The 24,931-nt window shown below is 46.2% G+C and overlaps 3 protein-coding genes across 3 annotated transcripts; 2 read left to right on the plus strand and 1 right to left on the minus strand.

Annotated features, from left to right (window-relative positions):
- The first annotated feature begins 5,648 nt into the window (after positions 1-5,648).
- LOC107287342 (FANCD2 opposite strand protein-like) lies at positions 5,649-6,176 on the plus strand. Its single transcript, XM_015815846.1, has one exon. The coding sequence runs from the start codon at positions 5,649-5,651 to the stop codon at positions 6,174-6,176; it is 528 nt and encodes a 175-aa protein (XP_015671332.1).
- Positions 6,177-8,005: 1,829 nt separating this feature from the next.
- MRPL17 (mitochondrial ribosomal protein L17) lies at positions 8,006-8,724 on the plus strand. Its single transcript, XM_015815838.1, has 3 exons — positions 8,006-8,179; positions 8,294-8,362; positions 8,470-8,724. The coding sequence occupies exons 1-3, from the start codon at positions 8,006-8,008 to the stop codon at positions 8,722-8,724; spliced, it is 498 nt and encodes a 165-aa protein (XP_015671324.1).
- A 7,737-nt stretch (positions 8,725-16,461) lies between these two features.
- ARHGEF39 (Rho guanine nucleotide exchange factor 39) lies at positions 16,462-24,373 on the minus strand. Its single transcript, XM_029284114.1, has 8 exons — positions 24,242-24,373; positions 23,212-23,306; positions 19,716-19,836; positions 19,348-19,466; positions 19,019-19,089; positions 18,489-18,617; positions 16,788-17,017; positions 16,462-16,554 (listed from the first exon to the last, which is right to left on the minus strand). The coding sequence occupies exons 1-8, from the start codon at positions 24,371-24,373 to the stop codon at positions 16,462-16,464; spliced, it is 990 nt and encodes a 329-aa protein (XP_029139947.1).
- Between the last annotated feature and the right edge of the window lie 558 nt (positions 24,374-24,931).

Below are 24,931 nucleotides of genomic sequence, written 5' to 3' on the forward strand. Positions count from 1 at the left end.
CCCCACTTCCAAGGGCATCAAAAGGCATCAAAAGAATTGTAACACTACAGCACTGATGTGGCAATGCAGTGGAAGTTGAAAGCAATACAAGGAAGCTGAATCCCCTTGTAGTTGGTAGATACTTAAGCATGCAAGCACCAGTCTCCAAATCAGGGGTAGCATGAAATGGTACCATCCAAAGAACATTTGATGTATATCCTGATTGCATTACCATCTTTGGCCTGCCAATAAGCCAGCATGTAAAAAATTTAAGTTCAATTTGCAATGTTAAATTTGAAATGGCTATGTTTTTAACTTCTGGTTAGATCTAGAAATTACTTTTAATGTGTAATTTTTTTAAAAAAAAATGGTTCGACTTGGTCACGCCTGTTTACCTAGCTGTGGCAGGTTAGTGGCAGTCTACAGCTGAGAAGCAATCCAGAAGAATCCTGGGATGGACAAATGCCCAAGATCACAGTTTTATTAATGCTCTCGAACGGGTAAAATGGATTATTGTCGAATTAAAGCAGAAGATGAATCAGGCATATTTTATGAGATGTTTTCTCCCAAAGATAGAACAGTGATGACATCTAGTGGCTGCTACCCTAAAGTTGCAAGGGTTTTCAAAATCTATTGAGATTTCAAGCTTAACTTTTTAGTTTAATTTTATTTCACTGGGCTTCTAGGCTGCTCGGATCACAAGTAACTCTGAGCAGCACATATCCCAACCTCCATAAATTGGATTCCAAATAATACAAAAAGAAACAAAGTAATAATGTGCAGCCTACATTGTGTATCAAGAATACAAAAAATCCGAAACCCTTCCACTACTAGAAAGGACTAAATCACAGCGATGAAATAACCAATGAAATAAACCATCTTTTGTTGAACTTCTTAAAAACCAGGAGGGAGGGGGCTCTCATCTGAAAAGACTCACTTCTCTGGTTCCTGAGGCATTCCCAGACATTCAGTGAGGGACTTGATGAACAAGTGATGTTTGGTTGGGTGGCCTACACCAATGACATTGCCATAGGTGTATACTATACTATGGAATGCCAAGCAGCATTTGACCAACTCAAAAGCTTGTTCGCAGGAGAACCAGTCCCCCAACACCCTAACCCTGAGGAACAATTTAATATCCAAGCGGATGCTAGCAATGTAGTAGAGGGTAAAGTTCTTCTTCCAAAAAACAGCAAGGGAGACCTATAACTATGCGCTTATACCTCCAGAAAATTGACCAACACAGAGAGATGATGGGCAGTATGGCAGAAAGAGGCATTTGCCGTTTGTTGGGAATTACTAACCTGGCACCATATTCTAGAGAGAAGTAAAATACTATTGGAGTGATTAATGGAGAAAATTCTTAAAGTGAAGATAAAGATTAAACCAGAAACTTTCCTTCTGGGCCTAATGGAAAGAGAACTGGGGAAAAAATGGAAATTTTATATATAGCAATGGCAGCAAGAATGCTCTATGCACAAAAAGTGGAAAGATGCCTCGATTCCTATCATGGACGAATGGTTACAAAAACTGATGGAATTAGCAGATATGGCCAAATTGACTGTGTTGATTAAAAAAAAAAGAACATAAGTACTTTTGTTTCTACTTGGAAACCACTTCTACTTGGAAACCACTTCTGGACTTTGTGTTTGAGGTGGAAAAAAGTGATATCATGATTTTGGGTTTCACCAATTATACCGATTTGCCGATACAGAAATGGCTAGTGCATACTACTATAGAAATGTAAAAAAGTTGACATTTGATTTTAATGTCTGATTTTACTGCAACAGAGAGTCGGAAGTCAATGCCTTTTGTTTCTTCCCCTCCCTTTCTTCACACCTTTTTTGTTTGCCCTTTTTCTATTGTTGTCCCCTACTATTTACTTTTGTATTTTCACATTTTATGTTATAAATGAATAAAAATAAATAAAAAATAAAAAAATGAAATGTGGACTGACCACAAAAACCTTGAGGCACTTAGAACCCCTTGGAAATTATCCTCCAAGCAGGTTCGATGGGCGCAATATTTCAATCGTTTCAACTTCAGTCTAAAGTACATTCCCGGAGGGAAGAACTTCCTAGCTGATGCCTTGTCCAGAATAACACAATACCATGTTTCCCCCAAAATAAGACTGGGTCTTTGTTGCCTCCAAAAGAGGGACCAGGTCTTATTTTCAGGGAATGTCTTACTCACCTCTGGCACTGACAGCCCCGCCTAGCCAGTCCACTTCTTCTGGCCGAAAGAATAACTTCATTCTGCAGCTGCAGTCCATCCTGCATTTGCAAGTCATGCCTTTCCAGAAGGCCTATGCAGCCGAGAACCAAGCAATGGATTCAATCCATAACTCGGTTCTTGGCTGCAGTGGTCTTCTGGAAAGGCCTGTGACTGAGAAATGCAGGCCTGGCTGCAGAAGACACCACAGAAAAAGTGGGCCAGCAGAGAGAGGCCTGTCTGCAAGGTAAGTGGGTGTAGAGCACGTCGGGCAGCGCCACATGCCCACCCCTACCCTAGCTTGATTTTTAGGTGTGTGCCTCACCCCAAAATTAGGGCTTATTTTGGGGGTAGGGCTTATATTAGGCCAACTCCCAAAAATCAAGCTAGGGCTTATTTTCGAGATAGGCCTTACTTTCAGGGAAACACGGTACAAGAGCAATTGTGAGGAAATAGTCAATGCTATCATCCCCTCACCTCAAAAAGCTTCCCAAGCATTAGGCATCAAGTTCAAAAGCAATCCGCCGGCTCCAACAGTGACTTGACCCAAAAATTTAAAACTGAACTGAAATCCGATCTCTGGTTAAAAGACAACCAGCAACTGTTGACATATAGAGATGAATTGGCATAGAAAGTTTCTAAATTGTAGCTTCCTAGCTCCCTCGGGGTCCAAGCCCTGCAATGAAGCAATGATGCCAAGCAAGCCGGTCACTTTGGGTTCCTAAAGACCTTACAACCAGTAAGAAGACAATTCTGGTGGCCAGGAATGAAAAGGAACATTGAAAGCTATGTAAAGAGCTGTGCAATCTGCACCGTCATGAAGAAAAAAACTAGGGAAACCCCCTGGATTGTTACAACAGGTAGCGGAGCCATCCCAACCCTGGGAGGAAATTGCAATGGACTTCATCGCTTCCTGAAAATGGCGGGAATACTGTAATTTGGACATTGACCTTTTCTCTAAGCAAGCTCCTTTACTGGCTGCCCTGGTCTTCCCTCTGCCCAGAAACTGGTGAAACTATTTTTAAAACCCATCTATTGACTCCATGAAGCACCAAAAAGAATCATATCGGACTGAGAGGTTCCATTCTCAGCTAAATTCTGGAGAGAGTTTGTAAAACTGATCGGATCCACTCAGGGTCTCAGCTTGGCTTTTCATCCGAGTACGAATGGAGCTGCTGAATGAGCGAATGCAATGGAACAATAACTGAGATGTTATGTTAACTATCAGCAGACCAACTGGACAGACCTTTTGCTGAAGTAGCATACAATAACACTGTGCCCAGCAGTACTGGACTTACTCCCTTTAAAGTAGCCGCTGGCAGGGAATTCATTCCCATGCCTGAATATCCCCAAGAACCCCCTTCCTCATTGACTTTGACAGAGTGGATAAGCTCACTGCAGGGCAAATGTAAAACGTGCCTTAGCCAAAGCCACAAAGATTCAAAAAGAGCAAGCAGATAAAAGGTGGTCCCCCCAGAAACCATTTCATGTAGAGGAGAAAATCTGTCAACCAAATACCTAATATTAAAACTACCCTGAAAAAAACCAGGGCCTAAATTCAACAGTCCCTTCCCCATCGTAAAGATCATAAATCCCATTACTGTGGAGCTAAAACTCCCACAACTATTAGGGGAAATACATCCGGTGTTTCATTGCAGTTTATTAAAACCAGTCATAGAATCAACATTGAGATCAGTACCTCCAGTAGCCCCAGGTCCTATTATAGTAGAAGGTGACACCCATTATGAAATAAAATGGATCCTTGATTCTCAACTGTATAAAGGGAAATTACAGTATCTAGTTCAGTGGAAAGGCTATCCTTTGTCAGAAGCTACTTGGGTGAGGGGTAAAGATGTAAAGGCAGATAGACTAGTAGAGAAATTTCACAATAAACATCCACAAAAGCCTAGAGAGGCTCCAGGTGATAGAATAGAAGATTAGCGAAACCCTAATGTGTATCTATGCTTGTTATTTTCCAGGAACTTCTTTCTCTCTAGGGGAGTCCAATTGTCAACTTTTGAAATGAACCTGGATGAAGCCATCTTTGTTGTTCACAGTTGCCACACAGGCTGGAGGTGGGGGGGGGGAGAAAATGGAGCTATTGCTAGCCATAATATTGAACGATCCTGTGGGAACCAATGTCATCCTCACAGGTGCTGGAAGTCAGAGAGGAGTGTCATGGAGCCCAATTGCCCTCATTGGGTAGCATGATCAATGACATGGTAGGGGGGGAGGGAAGTATTACATTTAGTTATTTTGAATCTGCATGAGAATTTTAGAGTTGGTTTCACTTTTGATCGTGCCAATATTATGTATCCAATAAACATGTTCTTTGAGGAATTTTCAAGCCTCAGAGTTCTGATTTATTTGGGTTCATTAGTTGGAACCTTGACAATAGGTACCCCCAACGGCCCCAATGAGGGGTGTGGCCACAGTTGGTTGTGAGTATATGTGTATATATATTTATTGTTGTCTCAGGTCTATCCTTCTTCCGGGGGGGTCGGCATGTCAAGACTGATTTACATTTTCATCTATATTTCACTTAGCTCGCAGCTTGACAAAGAAAAGGGAGGAGGGGGATGCAATGCAAGGGTGGGGGCAATTGCATCTGAGCATCATCTGTTCCTGTGAGAGTGCCCAACCCAAGAACACACTGAGCAGGTGGACTAACATGGCTTGCTGGCTCTCATAACAAAATGGACAGTTATTGGTGGATGTAATGGACTGAGAGTGGCCCACAGGGAAAGGAGGGAATTAATTATGCTAGCTTTTGCGCAGGAAACCCAGAGCTGGTTTCACTTTGTCTGTGCCAATATGGTTTATTCAGTAAAGTTTATACTCTTGGTAAAATATAGAATCATGTCCCAGCAGTTTCTTTTTCTGGAGCTACCAACTGGACAGTTAACACCCTAACCCCAAACCAATCCCACCCCAACCCAGCCCCCACCCATCCCCTCACCCTCACCCTCAATGGGGGAAATCCATCTACTTGGAAGAAAGAAGCATGCTTTCATGTCAATTACTAAACCTGGAAATCCTATCAAAAAAACATCTTGACTATCAAAGCCCATTCCACACTTCTGAAACCTTATCCAATCTGGGATTACACGGCTAAGGTAGGAAAATGAGTGCATGGTTCAATCCTCTCTGAACCAGTTTCTTCTGCAAAAAAAAGCTTTTGTCCCTGTCTTCTATATCCTTAGAGCAGAATATTTTAAGTCTGCCACCTACTCTCATGTTACTTCAGTTAAAGATTTGCAACTTCAAAAGTGTCCTTAAGTTTGTAATCAGGAGCTTTCTGCGCAATCAGCAGCAGAAGGCGCTTCTGGAATGTTGAATCAATCAGAAAGTTCTAAGCTGTCCACGTTCACAAAGGGTTGCCAAGGGCACCAAGTAGTACAAAGATGTTCTAAGAGTAAGGGGTAACACGGGGTAAGGGCTACTCCGTGGCCTTGACCATGGATGGGGGCTACCAGCTATGGGCACCCTGGTCTCCACTAGATGAATCTCTGCAGTGGCTGAGGGGCACCATCCCCAGGCCGGGGGCTTCCAAGCCTCTCTTCCGAGGTGGACGGAGCCCAGGTGCTGTCGATTTAGAAGTGCAGCTTTGTTTCCAGGGCCTCAGTCTGGTCCTGGAGCCTCGTGCAAAGATGGGAGCAGGACAGCAGCAGCCACCGGGAGCAGCTGGGGAGACAAGAGGGCGCAGTGGGTCTGTGCGTAAACCCCAGGCTGTGCGTCTCACAGGAATTGATTCGGTATTTGGACACCTTGTGACAGTACAGCCCCCACGCTGGAGTGGCTCCCTCAGGGTATCCAAGCATTCAGCCTTCCATCAAGTCATAAGCACCCGCCAACGCTGGCCCCAAGGACTCCAGGAACCCCAAGTGCGCATGGCCATGGCCATATGCCGGCAAATGCTGCGTGCCATGCTCCTGCTCTACGCTGCCTACAAGAGGTGTGCCTTCGCATTGCAACATTCCCACTGAGGGCCGGCCTGCGACAAAGGGAATCTCCTTCCCTCAGTTACACCCTCTATGTGTAACTATCTATGTGCTTCCTACTCTCGTGGAGTCCATTCTGATCAGCTAAACATCTCCCGCTGACTGGGGATACCCAGAGAATATCTAAACCTGAACTGTAATTTGCTAATGTAATAGTTCATCATTATTATAAATGAAAGAAATATTTCAAGTAATACAGTATCATTGAAGGAAAAATTTCTGAAATTCCAACAAGGAGTCTAACAACATATCCCATTTGAGAAACAAGTCACACATTTGCGCATGGTGAAGAACATTCATTCAGCAAACTGATATAACTGGACTTCTAGATGGGATGAACATAAAGTTCAAGAATATTTGTAATACTAGAAAGAATATTAAAGCAAATTTCAACATAAAAACCATTAAGGTACTAAAGAATGGGACTGAGAAATAAATCTATTTGAAATCTATTAATTTGCCAGGGTTAGATACTAAATGGCAATAGTAGGGATCTATGCAGGATAGTCTAAAAAAAAGCTGTATTGATTGCTAAATAAAATGATTATCTCAACCACATCTGAAAATATTGTTTGGAATTCATTTTGGAATATCACATTTCCTAAACTGAAACAACGCTTACTGCATTAGTATGGTTAGTAAATAAGCCTGAGGCAATGATTTAAACAAATGTTATATTTTGTTTTCAATAGACTATGAAGATACCTAATGGACAAGATTCTGACAGGTTAAAGGTGTGAGTGCCTGACCTTTAAGAACAGCTCTAATTTAAGAATATATCAGTATATCTGAAACACCCAACATTCAACATGTACCACCAGTGAAATGCTTAATTATAAAATAAACACTTTAAATATTTACCACCTCTGCCAACTTTTAAATACACATTTTTTCAAACAGAAATAAACCTTTCTCCCATGTCTAAAATCTTTTGTTATTGCTTCCAATATCATGCCAGTAATTTCAATTTCTGCATGAAATTGTAATAGAATTCCTTATTGTTATTCTAACGCAAAAAGTGGGTTATTAAGATTTCTGTAGATTTTAATAGCAGAAGCAGCGTGTTCCTCCTTCCTGAGGCTTCGTTCAGAATCGACCAGACCAGGGGTAGGCAACCTTGGGTCTTTTATGACTCGTGGACTTCAACTCCCAGAATTCCTGAGCCAGCCATGCTGAGGGAAAAGGGAGAGGTTTCCAAGCTGAGCCATGCTGGCTCAGGAATTCTGGGAGTTGAAGTCCACAAGTCATAAAGCGGCCTAGGCCAGAGGTAGGCAATCTTGGCTCTTTTATGACTCGTGGACTTCAACTCCCAGAATTCCTGAGCCAGCATGGCTCAGCTTGGAAACCTCTCCCTTTCCCCTCAGCATGGCTGGCTCAGGAATTCTGGGAGTTGAAGTCCACGAGCCATAAAAGAGCCCAGGTTACCTACCCCTGGACCAGACCAATTTGAGTATTCAGCGGCAGAGGCGGGAGGGCCTCCTCGGGAAGGAAGGCCCCGGACTTGCCCGCCCCAAAGGCCGGCAGCCGCGAGGTGCCACTGCCGGGCCCGTCTTCAAGCCATCCCCCGCCTGCTCGGGCCCAGCTGTCCTCGGGCAGAAGCCGCGTCAGGAAACCGCAAGGGAAGCGCCCGTTCTCCCCGCTCCCGGGCCGTCCCAACGCCCGACACTCCTGCCGGCAGCCACCCCGCCTCGGGGCCCATTCGGAGCCCGATCGCCCCGCCCACCTCCCCAGGTTCTTCGGCTACCGCGCCGTCACCCCGCCCCTCAAGCGGCCCTTCCGCCCTGCTCGCGGCGGCTTCCGGCGGCGACCCGGCAATGAGGCTGACGGCGGTGCTCGGCATCTCCCACGGGCGGTTGCGGCGCCGTTTGGGGTTCGGCCCGCGCTCGCGCCTCGACCTGCTGCGGAACCTCGTCACGGGCCTGGTGCGCCACGAGAGGATCGAGACCACGCGCGCCCGCGCCGACGAGATGCGCTTCTACGCCGAACAGGTGAGTGGGGGGACGGGGGGGAAAAACGGGCGTGGGGGGGGGGCGTCCCGGCGAACGAGGAGCCCCCCCCTCCTCCTCACCCCCCCCGTCCCGGTGTTTGTTTCTGCCCTGCAGCTGATCGAGCACGCCAAGCGCGGCGACACGGACCCGCAGGCCATGCGCCTGGCCGACTTCTGGCTGACGGTGAGCGGGCTCGGCTTGGGAGGGGGTCCGGGGCGCTGGCGGGGCTGCGGGGTGCGAGAGCCGGGACTGACCGCGGCGCTCCCGCCGCTGCTGCCGCTTCCTTGCAGGAGAAGGACCTGCTGCCCAAGCTCTTCCAGGTGCTGGCGCCCCGCTTCGCGCCCCACCAGGGAGGCTACACGCGGATGGTGCGGATCCCCAAGAACGACAACCTGGACCGGGCCGAGAGGGCGGTGATCGAGTACAAGGGCAACCCGCTGCCGCCGCTGCCGCTGCCCCGCCGGGACGGCGAGAAGACGCTGGTCAACCAGCTGCTGAAGGGCTACCGGGAGGAGCGGCGCCCCGCCGACGGCACGGCCGTGTAACGTCGCCCCTTGGCGAATAAAGGCCTCTTCGCGCTCGCCCCGGGGCCGCCGCCTCCTGCGGGGAGTGGGGGGGGGACCGGACTGAGCTGGGGGTGAGGAGGAGGCAGCGCTTCCCTCCCAGCAACTGAGCCGGGAGAGCCGGTCAGCTGTGCAAAGTCTTTGCTAAGAACCGATTGGAAAACGGCCAGCGACTCCAGTTGCTCACCTCAAAAAAAGGCATTCAAGATTTGGGAAAGGTGCAGAGGCTTATTAATGGACTCCTGCAGCTGGGATTATCCGTTTTGTGTTCACTGTTTATATTTTTGCCCGTTTTGACTCCTCCACCACGCCAGTTGGAATAGATCTTGGAGAAAATCTAACCCAGTGTTTCTCAACCTTGACCATTTTAAGGCATGTGGACTTCAACTCCCAGAATTCCACAGCCAGCGTTGCTGGCTGTGGAATTCTGGGAGTTGAAGTCCACATGCCTTAAAATGGTCAAGGTTAAGAAACACTGATCTAACCTATTTTTTTCCCACCTGCCCCCCCCCCAACCTGCACTCCTCATCTTTGTCTCTGTACCCCTCGCAGCTGTTTGTCCTTTTTTTCTTTCCTCCCGCCTCTTCCAGCATTAAAGATTTTTTCTGAGAGCTGTTTAATGTGATGGGGTCATTTGTGCCTCAAGTGAGAACTCTGGGTCCATGGGTTTAGTGATCCATCGTTTGTTTTCTTCCCTGATATTTTTGGGAATCTTCTCCAAAGTGCAAAAGCAACAATTCTTTTCTTATCCTTTATGTTTAAAGTCCAACATTCGCTTGCATAGCAAAAGGGAGCTCTGATATAGAGACAGCAAGGCTTTTGAATGGTATCTTTTTCCAGGGCTGTCATGGCTGCTGTACCAAATACTAATCTGTGGGCATATTTCTTGGTTGCTTGTTTTTTTTTACTGTTGCTGGTTCATCCTAAAAGGCAGAAGTATCTTCACTCTCAGTTCTTTTTCTCCCAACTATTTTATTGAAAATCATATTAAACAAATAGAACTAATACAGTTACCTAAAAGAGAAATGCATTAAAATATTTTTTTAGATAAAAAAAGAATAAGTATAGGAAGAAAGACAAAACAAAAAAATAGCAGAAACTTCCCAGCAAATATAATCACTGTCTCTTAAAATATAACTGACCATTTCTTAATTCCATACTTCACCCCATCGCCTATAAGCCCATTTTTAAATCTCCATATTAGTCAGCAAAATTCCAACAAGAATTATCAGAAATAAAAACCTAAGTAGTATAAACTGTATCTATTACGCCCAATTTGAATCCATTTTAAAACTATATATTTGCATTTAAATGCCCCCTATTACCACTCTTCAAATACAGATAGCCCTCAATTTACGACTGCAGTTGAGCCCAACATTTCTGTTGCTAAGTGAAACGTTTGTTAAGTGAGTTTTGCTCAACTTTAAGACTTTTCTTGCCACAGTTAAGTGAATCACTGCAATTGGTAACTTTGTAACACGGTTGTTAAGTAAAACTGGTTTGCCCATTGACTTTGCTTGTCAGAAGGTGGCAAAAGGTAATCACATGGCCCCTGGACACGGCAACCATCATAAATACGGGTCAGTGGCCAAGCATCTGAATTTTGATCATGTGACCATGGGGATGCTGCAACGGTCGTGTGAAAAACGGTGATAAGTCAGTTTTTCCAGTGATGTAACTTTGGACAATCACTAAATGAACTATTGTAAGTTGGCTACCTATAGTCGAGGTCCAATCCCAGTCAAAAATTAAACATCACTGTTTGAAAGTGACATCTAATCAATATTGGTATAGTCTGAAATAAAAATAACATTCTAGGTAGTGCATTCATTCCCACGTTCCTGCATTATGCTGATCACAGTCGAAACATGCTTCATATGTACTTGCAAGGAGGAGACACAGCCCAATTCTCCCATGATTGTTGCCCTGGGGATGGGCTTTGGTAGCCTGCTGTTCCTCTACCTCAAGCGTAATAACTGAGCCTTCAAGATTAGTAGCCCTCAATAGAGGGGTCCTTAAATTTATCCAGCCCGATAACTGGATAAATTCCACACATGCAATCTAGTAGCTATCACCAGGCATCTTGGAGTAACGAATGCCATGTGCTACTGATGCCTGATGTGAAGCAATGCTTTCTTTGGGCCACTTCCATCAGCTTCATTGGAGGGAGGAAAAACAGCTCCCTGTTCAGTCTTTGTGCCGCGCAGGGGTCTATTCAGCTCAATCACAGTCTCGGATCTAGACTTCCTTGCAATGGAGTTGTTCAAACTGCAATAATTTTGGTTGCGCTCTCTCATGTTTTCCAATCTTTTTTTCAGTGCGTCAGCTTAGAACGGTTTACAGTATTCCAGCTTCAGGCACGTTCTTACTGTGTTGACAGCTTTATTTTCAATCATTTTCCTAAGGATTCCTAGCATACAATTTGCTTTATTCATACATGTGACTTCTCCATTACACTGTCCATTGTGGGCACCAGATTTTTTTCTTCACCTACAGATTATCTGTGTCTTTGTGGAGGATTCCTTTCTCCGGTGTGCATCACATTATTTCAAAATTATTTGCCTCTCGGTTAAGTGTTATTGTGACCAAAGACTGGCTCTCCTAAAGGAACAAATAACTTGAAGATATGACATGTTTATTAAGCAAACAAATAACTTTCAGTGTGCACTCAGCTCTAAGCTTGCTGAGCAGCCTTGATGAAAAGCAGAGTCACAACATGTATATTTTTTGATATGCTATGTTACAAAGGTAAGACAAAGACAGGCAACTGTAAATTACACCATGATGTTGGAATGATTTTGATAAACCCACCTGAATGACCTTACTTACTCCTTTCTGCTTAGATACACCGAGATATGGCCAGTGAATATATTCAGTTTACTGGGCCCCCAATTCCCCATTCTTCTGTTGGCACTTTAAGCAGTTCAGGTGTGTTGGGGGGGGTGGAGTAGCGTCTCATGTGTGGCAGTGAATGCTGTATGTGGGACTGCCTTTTGCCACCACAGCAGTCGTTTATTTTAAGGAGGTCCTCCTTCTCAAGCGCTTCATAATCACTTTGGCATTTTGCAATTGGAATAGCTTTTTCCTTAAGTCATCTATAAGCAAGTCCTAACACTTTCACATTTCTATTTGTTTCTGTTTTTCAATGATTTAACAATTCATAAAGCGACTGGTCATCTCACTATTATGAAGTTTAGAAGAGCCATTGATGAGGACTTGGTCAAAGGATTTTGGAGAGTAGCATTAACAAGATCAGAAGTTAGCCTAATAATCTGTCCTGGGCACAGGTTAAGCTGACAAAACTTCTTTCCAGGTGCCCAACTCTTTGTAAAAATTGATGTCACATTGGTTACCCTTACCAAGTCCTCTGGCATTGTTACTTGTTTGAAGAACAAGCTGTGAATTTTTCCTAGGTCATCTGTTTCTCATTGAACTATTTTCCTTGGATGCCATCAAAGCTTGGTAATTCATACCTTTGGTACTGAAGATATCCCAGGGTACTTTTGTCACCTCTGAGAAAGTCAACAGTCACATACCTGTCCTATATTTTGAAGAAAAATCAGTGCAAAGAATTAAATTTCTCTACAATCTCCGTAACATTCTTGAGGATCCCTTTCACTGCACTTCACCTGCTGTATGTTGTGATTCAAATATATTTTAATATTTTCAGTTGTTCCTCATTCCTGGACAATTTTCTTTAAAATTAATATAATACATAGTTGTAATATTTTTATGTTTGTTCGTACATAAATTTGTATGGCCACCCAGAGCCGCTTAGGTGAGACTGGCAGCCATACAAACCAAACAAAATTCGGGGGGGGGGGGGGGACATGAAATATTTAATGTATGGAATATTTGTAATATCTTTTTTTAGTGCAATTTTTAAAAAGCCTATTACTTTTACATTGCTTAAAGCAGTGTGGGCTTTAGTAACACAAGATTGGAATTCTGTGCCCGTGTTCATCGCATTTGGGGAAGCAAATTGGGTCAGAAGCCTTTTTTTCTTAACTAATTGCCTTTTGCTTTTGGAATGGTCAAATTCCGACTTAAGCAGCTTGGCAAAGAGATGGTGCATAGACCAGTGATGGTGAACCTTTTAGAGACCGAGTGCCCAAAAACCGCCCCAGCCCGCCCACGCTCTGCCCTTGCCCACCCACCTACAGGGCCACTCACTGCCTCCATGGCCTGCTGCAGCAAATCGCCCAGGCGGCCTTGCAGTGCCATGGCAGCCACGCCCGCAGCCCGCAGCATCATTTGCACACGATGGGGCACAAGGGCAGAGTCTTGTCCTGCTGCCCGGATGCCATGTCCTTGGCTACGCTGCTCCACAAGGGCCGGGCCGGGCCTGGGGCAGACTCTCCTCCGGGGGGGCCTGCTGGTGAGGAGGGGGCTGCAGGGGGTGGCGGGGCTGGGGCAATGGCATGCATACCCACAGAGAGGGCTCTGAGTGCCACCTCTGGCATGCGTGCCATAGGTTCGCCACCACTGGCATAGACTGTCTTAAGGCGAGACATCTGCAATGGAATGAACTAAGAAAAGGGGAAGGACTGTTATTTCTTCTCACAAAGGAAGAACTGGTGAAGGACAGATTTTCTCAAAGCAGAAGCAACTTTTTTCTCTCTTATTGAGCCAGTATAAAACACCAAAGTTGTTTTGTGATTTCCCTCAAGTTTCTCTCTAGTTCCAGGATCCCTGTATAGACATGCACATGTGTGTGTCCATACAAACACACACACACACACACTTCCACCATTTAGGATGCCTGTCCACTGTCCTCCACAGAAGGACGTGTGAATTACAGTGTTGCTACCAAAATCTGTCAAATTTAATATTAACATTTCTTTTTGGCTATTTCCTCACATGATCTTTTTCTTCTTAAAGAGGTACAGTAACCTACTAATGATTATATTATTAGACCGTCTTTTAAGTCATCTCTAACATTTTCTTAAAGCAGGTATCCATTTAGGAAAGCATAATTTTCCCTACTGCAACATCTATATAAATAAAAATGTAAATGTTCGTTTGTTCAAAATCTTAAATCAACGTTGCATTCGAATACGCGCGTGTTTTTATATACCTACTATTATATAGATGTCACACCTGTGACAGGTAAAAACATGTTTTTGAAAAACAGCGCCATCTGTTGGACGTAAAAGCAACACATGCTAGCATTTTGAAATTAAACATATTACAAACGTGCGCTTTCTCTTTTCTTTCTTTTCCATTTAACCAGACTGAGCCACAGCAACGCGTGGCCGGGTACAGCTAGTTTTGGAATAAAAAAATACATTCAGAAAACTTTTATTCCTTTGACAGTTACAGAACTGTCCTTTCCCTACCCATCCTCCTGCAGTTTTCAGCATTACAGATAGTATCACTGCAGAAAAGTCCTAACCTAGCGGGCAGGGGTTCCCATGGGTTTTACGTTCACACATTGCAGAAGATGCATTTGAAAACAAAGTCTTAAGTGATTCGCTTATTGCATCTACTCATTTTAGATGTAATTGTTATTGTAGAAATTGTATTGCTAAGATAAATCGCATTAAAATTGTTAAAAAGCCACCGTAAACTGCTCCTCCCTTCCCTAAAATAATGGAATCTATTATCTGAAATTTGAGGATCTGGAAGATCACCCCCACCCACATCCCACTGTTAGCAACAAAAATTCAAAACTGATCAGCTTTTTAAATATCTACTGAGAATAGGATTACATTTGGGGTTCTGACTGCATAGCAAACATGCTGCAAGGTTTTGAAAATACTTCAAGCAGCAGTTTGTCTGTCCTAATTGTACTGGTGAAATTGGATTATAGAGTAATTAGCTCCCAAGCACGCCGTCTCGAGGACCTGCCCTGGCATTTTTTTAAAAAACCCACTGAGTTCCAGCCCGGAAGTTTTCCTATCTTGACAGGCAAAACTAATCTCTCATTAGAATTCACAAGGAAAAAACTACCATTGTTCATAGCTATTAGAAGAAAATAGACTTCTACATCCCATTGTGCAAGATCCATGGGTGTGAAAAGTGGTTTGCGTAGAATATGAATCATTTTTGCCCCACTGCGTCACATGAGAGTTGCCGAGCAGGCTGTCCCAGTGCAGGGGCCCCCTGTCTCTAGGCTGAATAAGTGGGACTGTTCTGGAGGTAGCCGCCTCCCAGGGGAAGGAAAGCGCTGTTCCTCACATTCTACTTCTCTGGACGGAAGGAACAGGGAACTGAACCAAGGACAGAGCCGAGTTAGGGTCATGCCTGGAGTTAGTGGTCCAAAGGAGGGTAGCATTGATGTCTGCAAGTTGGCAGGTTGCCACACACAGCTTCCAGGGCGCACAGGAGGTTTGCTGCACAGTCCAGCTGGCTCACTTGGCCTTCTGGGCAGGTGGGCTGCCACAGACCTGAAGCTCTCTGTAGGAAGACAGAAAATAACAACCTTAATTGAAACCAGAATTTCCATCACTAAGCGATGCAGTCATAAAGCGCACTTGCTTTGCTTCGCAATGACAATCCGGGCAGTCCCGGTTGCGATTGTTAAATTAATGCCCTGGTCAGTGCCTTTTTTCAAAAAAAAAAAAAAAAAAAAGGTGCCGGAACTCACACATGTCATACAACCCGCCTTGTCTACCCTACAAGGTTCCATCCAAAAAGGGTGCTGGAACTCCGTTCTGGGCATTCTATGAGAAAAAAAGCCCTGGCCCTGGTTGTTAGCGAGATAACTTCCTGCCAGTGTCCACAATCAAGTCAGTGGGGAAGCCAGCAGGAAGGTGCAAGCTCCAAGTGCTACCAAGTGGAGGAGGGAGCAAGGGGTACTGGAGGACCAGGGCGGGTGTGCAAGGCCTCAGCTTCTGAAGTCTCTCTGCGCGGATTTTGGCGTGGACCTTTTTCAGCCAGAGACCAGAGGGAGTCCTCTTGACAGTCAGCTGCGGCTTGCAAGCTTCCCTGCCAGCCTCTCCAGTGACTTTCTGGCAAAGCCAGCAAGAAATACTGCAAATGACGACCACATGATCGCAGGGGGCTTGGCAACTGGCTGTAAATGTAAATGGGATGCCAAGCGTCCAGGGCACAGTCCGTAACTTCAGTTTGTCCATTCAGCACCATTGCAACTTTGATCAGGCAGAAGGAACAGCTGTATAGGTTAGGGCCGTGGTGGTGAACAGGTGGCACATGGAGCCCTCTCTGTGGGCACATGTGCCGTCGCCCCAGTCCTAGGCCTTCAGCTGGGTTTTATATAACCTTTTCGCTTTAGGCCTCCGTCGCCATGTGCAAAACAAAAAAAAAAGTTCAATCAATCAACTTCTTGCAGGAAAAAAAAGATCTCGCAAAGTTGGAATTGATTGAACTTTTTAGTCCCACCCAGTCTACCGTTACCACCACAGCCACGCCCACACAATGGGCCACGCCCACCTGGCACCCCATGATACATAAGTGGGTTTTGGGTTGCAGTTTGGGCACTCGGTCTCTAAAAGTTTCGCCATCACTGGGTTAGGGGCTACCTGCCTTCCCTTGAACCAAAGCACAGTCTCCGGGTCAGCCAGAGTTCATTTTGGGACAGCAACTGAGTGGGTGGCTGCAGTGGAGGAGCTGACCAGGGAAGCCCCAGTCTTGCACACAGCTGCGCTGTGATACTTACTAGGCAACTTCAGTGAGGTCACTGCCTCAGCCTAATTAAGCCTTGCTGGGTTGTGATAAATGATTCCTTAAATGTTACTCTGAGCACTTTAGAGGAGCCTACCTGATAGCTACCACCAGATTCTGGTGCCATTTGGCAAAATCCTCCTGATCGCAAGACATCAAGAGTAACTTTTTTCGTGGGAAGGAGAGCTGAAAAGAGAGAAAGGAGGACAGGAAACTGCTGGGTGTGACCAAAAGAAAGCATTCCCAGTTCACCCACCCCAGAGTCCCTGGCTGGGGAGTCACCCAATGCCTGCCATCTCTTCTGGGCACTAGCCACAGTGGTGCCTCCCACCTTACCCTCTATCGTAGATCAGCCATGGGTTTCAGGGGAGAGGAGCCAGCCCACTGGCAGAACCTGGGACTGGGGGAAGAGCACTTACACTGAGCAGCCCTCCTTGGCTCTGGGTGTGACCAAAGACCTTCTCCACAACGCAGTGACTGAGAGGGTAAACGGCCTGGCAAGCAAACTTGTGTGAATTCCAAGGATGGAGCGGGTGGCAAGGCTTGGCTAACAACAAGATATCAGAGAAAAGGAAGCACCTCCTGCGCTGCATCTCCTTCCCCTTGGAGGGGACCTCCATCAGCCAACCTTCCTGGAGATACCACCGCCCTGGATGGAGAAAGGACAAAAACCCAGGAACTTATTGGGTGAGCTCTGAAACCATCTGAGGTCCACTGGTGACTCCAGAAGTGGTTTCTCTGGGAAATGAAGCGTGATTAATGACACCGATCGCTGAGGCAAGCCACTGGCACACAATTCCAAAACTCAGCTGTGGACTTCAAAAAAACACTGTGAGACAGCATTTCCAAGTGACAGCTGGGTTCCTAACATGTCAGGAGATTTACTTTAGATTCCAAAATCCTCCATGAAATAAGATTTAAGGCAATGTATAAAAATACAAAAATATTAACATATGAAGGTATATGCAAAATGAGCTTACAGTAGATTTGCAATAGGAAACACCATATTTTGTGTATGTGTTTGTGTATGTATATCCCATTCCTGCCCTAGCTCCTGCCCACCTGGCAGTTAGAAAACATGTGAATGTGAGTAGATAGATAGGTACCCCTTTGGTGGGAAGGCAACAGTGTTCCGTGCGCCTTTGGCGTACAGTGATGCTGGTCACAGGACCACAGAAGCATCTTCAGGCAATGCTGGTTCCCTCAGCCAAGAAACAGAGATGAGCACTTGTGGCCTCTTTTGCAGGATCTCACCAATGTCCTCCATCCATGACTTTCTCCGTCTTCCTCTTGATACTTCCACTCCTCCTTTATGTTTTGCCATTTCCATCTCATTTTCTCTCTTATGACCAAGTCACTTGTACATCATTTTTTTCATGCTGGTCACTCTCTTTTCTATTCAAACTTCATTCATCCAGCACCCATTCCTTCTCAACGCATGTCTTCCATTGTGTGAAGCACCAACACCTTAAGTACCCCATTCCCATTGTGTTCAACTGGCTTCTGTTTTCTCTGAAATACCCAACTTTCCTGGCACAGTGACAAAATGACTTGAATGCTATGTATGTTGTATTTATTATACTTATTGACTTTTTTTGAAGGACAGCCTAAGTTAAAATCAAGAGAATTGGAAAAGGAAGGTCACACCTGTTTGTTTAAGCTGTTAACAGAAAGGTTTAAATTGGACAAGAATTATGATTTTCCAAATGAGAAAATTGTTTTTTGAGCTGGCATTGTGTACTGACAATAAACATGTTATTACTAATATGTGTAAACTTTTATTGAAAATTAATATGGAAGATGAATATGTTAAAGATTGTATGATTAAATGCGCAATAATTGGATATAATGCTCAATCAATGGGAGAATATGTGAGTAAAGAATAGAAACTTACATTGAATTATAATCCGAAAGAGCATTTCTGCAAGATGTATCTTTAGTATTTAGCACTGTATACATTGTCAAAGAAGTATAAAGAAGTGTCAAATATATTGTCAACTTCTGACAATCCGTTGCATCAATTGCTGGTTTTATTCAATGTCTGAACTGTGTTTAGTTATAGCCTCATGATGATAGTCTACTGTAGCATGAGGACTTGACAACCAACACAGAGGCCTCACCTGGAGCCAGCACTTGGGTCTTCCGTCCCTTCAGCTGTTTCTGAATCTGTCTCATCGCCTCCAGGTTCTGACGGACACGAGCAATTTCCTGGACTCGATGCAGGACCTCCAAGACAGACTTTAGGGCCCCTGCAAGTGACAGCATATCACATCCAACAGCACCGTAACCTGTTCTCCTGGCTGGCTCACTGGGAAGGCAACCCGGGCAAGACTCCAAGGTCCCCGCTGCCAGAGGCGTAGCGTGGGGGCTGCAGGGGGGGCCGGCCGCACCGGGCGCAACATCTGGGGGGGGCGCGCTCGCACTCGCAGCTCTTTGCCCCTGCCTGGCTCACTCACTCTCTCTGCAGTGCTGGCTGTGCGAATCCGATCCGAGCCGCCGGGTCACCGACGCCGCCCACTGTGGAGGGGGGGGTGCCTTGCCCCGGGTGCTGACAACCCACGCTACGCCACTGCCCGCTGCTGTGATCAACAGCTGCACAGCTGAAGGCAAAACCTCAGGAGGGCACTGCAGGGCTTAGTTAGAATCCTACCTTGGAGCTGGTCAAATCCAGTGCTCTCCGGGGGAGTCTGCTCCACCAAATCTTGCAGCAAGTGCTTGTACCTACCAAACAGATTATCAGAGGTGGAGGAGACCTAAGCGACTGCCTCTCAGCTGCACATCACAGATCCCAGCCTGTCCCCACACACACACACACACCATCTGCACCCCACCTTGCAGAGCAAGCAGTGAGGCAAAGCTCTTTCGGCCTTGGCACCCAGCAGTCTCTCTCGGGAGCCCATGGAGGAGTGGCGGGTGCAGGTTGGCCTCCCAGCCAGAGGAGATAAACTCTGCTGTAGGAATGGTTCTTTTGCCACTTACTGATGGAGCCTTTGTAGGGGCAGCGGCAGCAGTTCTTCCAGCCGGCAACCTTTAAGCTCTGGGCGAGATTCCTGAAGCCTCTTGAAGCGGGAAAAAGCTTTGTTCTTCCTTACCAGTTTCTGCAGATGCATCCCAGTAAAGGGGAGAAGCAGGTCAGGGTGGCTGACCAGCAAGTTCTGAGAACAGATCCCCAGCCTCGTCTCCAGACCAAGATCTTGGCTAAAACACAACCCAAGGATGTCCTTGGCTGCCAAGAGCAAATAGGTGCAAGAACAAATGGGGGGAGAGGGGAATGCTGGGCATAAAGTACTGCCTCCCCCACCCCATCTGACCTGCGAAGTCACCTGCAGTAAGCAATAAGGGCATACCTTCAGGATATTCTGGGCTGCTTCCAGATTCTCTGCATAATGGACATAGAACACCAGCTGGTGGCAGAAACTCTCAAGTCCTAATGCAAAATGGCCCCTGGTCAGGTGGAAAAGCAGCGTCCTGTAGGCAGAGAGAGAGAAGCCCTGAAGGAAACGGTCAGGGGCCGGTGCCCTTTCTGCACTCACCTTCTTCCAGGAAAAAAGAGGCCACCGCAGGCAGCTGCCTAACAGCAAGTGCAAGAACAAAGGGTTCAGCATAAAGAGAAGCAGAAAGTGCTCAGAGGTCCAACTTCTTCTGCTCAGTCTGTCTTGCGTCTTTGTGAGGCTCTCTATAAAGTTTCTTTGCTGAACCTGACCAATCACACCTGCCTTAAAAAAAAGCCACCTACACCTTTTAGGACAGAATCTACCAGCTGACAGAATGGCACTTGAGGGCCCCTTGGAGCTCTCTGAGCTTGGCTGTTTTCTTACAGATATTTCGTTATCCAAATTAGGTAAGATCTACAATGCTGGAGTTACTATGTAACGTCCTATCCATCACTGACGGAATTCCCTGGTTTTGGTAATGAAATGTCTGCTAGCAAAGAGCCAAGCTTCAAGGACCCATCACTTCAACCCTGCGCTAGAAATCTTTTCCTCTAATCAGAATGGGACTCCCCACTTCTGGTGGGCTGTAGGAAGAGTTTCTTTTTTAAGGATCTTGACAGCAACACCTGGGAAAATACTGGAAAAGATAATCAAGCAGAGGATTCATGAGCATCTAGTAAATGAACAAGGTGATTAATGGAAGCCAGCATGGGTTTGTTAAAAACAGACCATGCCAGACAAACCTTATTACCTACTTTGCGAGTGATCAGTAGCTCAGGGAAATTCTGTGGCTATAGTATACTTGGACTTCAGTAAGGCATTTGACAAAATAGACCACAGTCTGCTTCTTGGTAAGATAGAATGATGTGGGGTAAACAGTAGCAGTTGGCTAACCAAACCACACCCAGCATGTAGTCCTTAATGGGGCTATATCTACATGGAGGGAAGTATGCATTGGAGCACTTAAATTATCTAGAACAGGGCTTTTCAACCAGTGGTACAGGTACCACCTGTGGTCCATTGGCACCTGGCAGGTGGTACGCGACCATCCTAGAAAAGTGGTAGCGGGGGAGGGGAATGAGCTGAACCAGTGGCAGCACCGCACAAGCCTGAGCGAGAAATGGCTGGAGCTGCAGGGCTGTCAGGGCTCAGCAGAGGTGATCCTGGTGCTTCTGCTGAGCCCTGAAGAAGCACCAATCAGCTGGAAAGCGGCACTGATCCTGGTACTTCTGCTGAGCCCAGAAGAAGCGCCAATCAGCTGGAATGTTGTAGCATCTCCAGGGTCTTGTGATTTACATTCAGATGCTTGGCAACTGATTCATATTTATGACGGTCAGTGTCCCAGGGTCATGTGAAGTGACCAAACCCTGATGCAACCACCCAGCAGACGGGGGGAATAAAAACCAAACACCCCCCCACCCCATCCCCGCTGCCAATCCTCAACAGAAATACTCACAACAATGAAAACCTTGGACAGGAGGAAGAGCACCGCTGGGTGGGCAGACAAGTGTCTTGCTCGGCTGTGGCTTCGGGGGCACTTTTTCAGTGCCATTGTAACTTCAAACAGTCACTAAGCGAACTGTTGTAAGTCGAGGACTATCTGTACTTTATCACTTTTTTCCTTTTTTGGGGGGGATCATCAAGTTTTTGACACTTTGCTAGGCAACTGGTGGTACTCGGATGTTGCCATATCCTAAAAGTGGTACAATGGATGAAAAGGTTGAAAAGCCCTGATCTAGATGAGGGGATAGAAGGGGAACTCTTCAAATTTGCAGGTGACACCGAGCTGAGAGGGGGGAGGGTGTGGAATTGCCAACACTTTAAATGATAGAGTCAAGTTTCCAAAAGACCTTGGCAGACTTGAGCATTGGGCCCTATCCAACAAGATGCAGTTCACCAGTGAGAAAAATATGGTCCTGCACTTAGGCAGAAAAACCAAATGCGTAGGTATAGAATAGAAAGTACTTGGACTGACAATAGTAACTGTGAGAGGGATCTAGGAGTCCTGGGGGATCATTGCTGAGGTATGAGTCAACCATGTGCTGCAGCTGCCAAAAAAAGCCAGTGCAGTTCCAGCTGCATCAATAGAGAGATCAAGGGAACTGACAGTACCCCTCTATACTGCACTAGTGAGGCCACGCCTGGAATACTGTGTCCAGTTCTGATCAGGTTGATACAAAAGGGATGGTGAGGCCCTAGAAGGAATGCAGAGATGAGCAACAGAGATGATCAGGGGTCTAGAGGCAAAATCATACGATGAGCAGCTAAAGAAATAGATATGTTTAGCCTAATGAAGGGGAGACACGACAGCAGTCTTCCAGTACTTAAAGGGCTGCCATGGGGAAGAGGGCATCAATTTGTTCTCCATAGCTCCTGAGTGCAGGACAAGAAGCAATGGGTGGGAGCTCATCAGAAGGAGCTTCAACCTGGAAATAGGGATGAATTTCCTGATAGAGTGAGCAATCAATGGAACAGCTTGCCTCCTGGAATTGTGGAAGCTCTATTGCTGGAGGACTTCAAGACAAGAATGGACAACTACTTGTCCAGGAATAAGGACTCCTGCCTTGGGCAGGGGATTGGACTAGAAGACCTCCAAGGTCCCTTCCAGCCCTTTGTTTCTATGGTTCTATGAAATGGGGCTAACTCCTATCACTGCATGAAGATGTGCTAAGGCTCAGGAATTCTGGGAGTTGAAGTCCACAAGTCATAAAAGAGCCAAGGTTGCCTACCCCTGTGCTAAGGTATAATGTAATATTGTATGCATTTATTTCTTTTTATGCAAAAAGCACAATTTCTTTAATTATGGTTCTGCAACTTTAGTTTTTCTTGTTATATACATTTTATTAAGTTTATAAAAGAAGATAAATACTAACAAAAATTAATATAAAGAAAGAAGACAAAGAGAGAAAGAAGACCAAGGTGCAAAAAGAAAAGATAAAAAGAAACAGGAAAAAGAAGCTTCTGGTTTACTTTGTAGCAAACACAATATGGTTACGTACACCAACCCTTCCTCCATTGTAGGGAGTGCTGAATCTTTTGAGCATATTATATTCTTGCTGCAATTGTCAAATATAAAAACAAAGTTGCATGCCTTTTTTTGCAGCTGTCTATCCATTATTCCCAAAAGGAAAATCTTTGGTTTCAATTATACATTAGTCTTTAAAATCTACTGAATGAGTTCATCTATTTGTATCCAAAATGCTACATTTCCAACATACATTTGAAGTACCTTTAACATTTTAGACACAATCTCTGGTGACTTACACTAACAGTACATCATTTATAAAAATTCTCCTAAAATTAGAATATAATGTAAATTTTAATATTTTCAGCCATATAGTGAGAGTGTACTGTCCTCTCCCCACCCCCACCCCACCTCCAGGCCACAGTGCCACAAGGCTGACCTTACCGGCTGGCGGAGCAGATGGACTCCCAGGGTCCAAAGAGAATCTCATGGACGTCCGGGTTCAAGATCCCCTTGGCCTTCAGGGTGACCACAAAGTACTGAAAAGGGACATACAACCATTACTGTCCAGTTGAAGCTGAATACAACATTCCTATTTTCACTCTTCCTGCAGCATGGAGAAAATCTGGCTCGTTGGGCATGTCAGATTTGGTTCTTTAGTACTGCTTCTTAGTCAAAATAGTTTACTCAGTGCATCTACCTTATCGCTGATACAAGTAATCATATGCCTCTTGCAAGGTACACTTCAGAGAGCCTGTCCTAAAATAGAATTCCTTGAGCAAGTCTGAGCTAAAACTGGCCTTTGTTTATGCTATGACCCACTAGCCAAACTGTGCTAAGCTGACCAGGAATCTGGAGAAGACCATAACTCAGCACATAAAGAGTAAATGGTGATGAATTACCGAATAAAAAGCAAGAAATCAAAATAAATATGAGAGAGAGAGAGAGGGGTAGGTGGGTGGGTGAGAGAGAGCTGCTATTACAGTTTCTTCCCGTTGCTTTGTTTTGTTTTAAACATTTCAGTAAACTGCTGTTTTCAGTTGCCTTACGCAAGGGGAAGTAGGCATGCATTAGGGAAAAAATGCATTGGTGCATGGCTGAAGCTTAGGTTACTCCCTTTCCAGAGAGTTTGAGTAGCTTCCAGTATTAACAAAGATTAAAAATAAGTATCAATTCACTCAACGATGTTCAACCACTCGCCCCTTTGGGAGATCTCATCCCTTTTTTTCTTTTTCTTTTTAAGAGCGCGCTCTCCATAACCGGGCTGCTCCAAAGAAGAGAAGCCCCTAAACCCGGGCCGCTCCCTCGGCCTTTTTCCTTCCGGGAAGGGTCGGGGGGTCCTGCCACGTCCCTCCCCGCTTGCCCCACGAACGGAGCCCGCCCGCCGCACCCACGGGCACCCAGGAACGCGCAAGAAGCGCCGGAGCCTAGCGCCCCCTGAGCGGCGGGCGCCTGCCGGGCGCCCCCTCCTCACCGTCGCGACCCCTTCGAGCTGCTCCAGGTACCGCCCTTCGGTCCGGAGCAGCTCCTCCGTTCGGCCGCGGCGCTGCAGCTCCGGCGAGGAGCCGCGGCTGCGCCCGGGAGGGCCCGGATCGGAGGCGCTCATCCCCGGGAAGGAGGGTCCGTCGCGGGTTCGGCTTTGGACCCGCCGGGAGCCCAGCGGAGGGAGAGAGAACGCGCTGGCGCCGCCGCCCTTCTCGGGCAAAGTAGCCGAGTCGCTCGGAGTAGCGCCACTGAGGCTCCCGCCCGCGTTCAAACGGCCGCCCAGCGCCGCCCCTTCCGGAGCCGGGAGGGAGGGAGGGAGGGGAAGAGGCTGGGGCAGGGGTAGGCAACACCTCGGCTCTTTTATGACTCGTGGACTTCAACTCCCAGAATTCCTGAGTCAGCTACGCTGACTCAGGAATTCTGGGAGTTGAAGTCCACGAGTCATAAAAGAGCCGAGGTTGCCTACCCCTTGGCTGGGGGAACGGCTGGAGCAGTTTTGTAACATAGTATCAGGACCTTTTCATTTGAGCATTTGCACTTTTATTAAGGCTCAGAAACCGCGTCTCCGTTTGGTTTCTTTTCAGTTGGCCGTTTTGCACGTCCTTGTTCCACCGGCCTTGAGAGTCGCTTAGCCAGGGAAGTGAGATCAAGTGCCCATTCCCGCTTCACAACACAAGAG

The sequence above is a fragment of the Protobothrops mucrosquamatus genome, unplaced genomic scaffold (assembly GCF_001527695.2).
Source record: "Protobothrops mucrosquamatus isolate PMUCROS unplaced genomic scaffold, P.Mucros_1.0 scaffold379, whole genome shotgun sequence".
NCBI lineage: Eukaryota > Metazoa > Chordata > Lepidosauria > Squamata > Viperidae > Protobothrops > Protobothrops mucrosquamatus.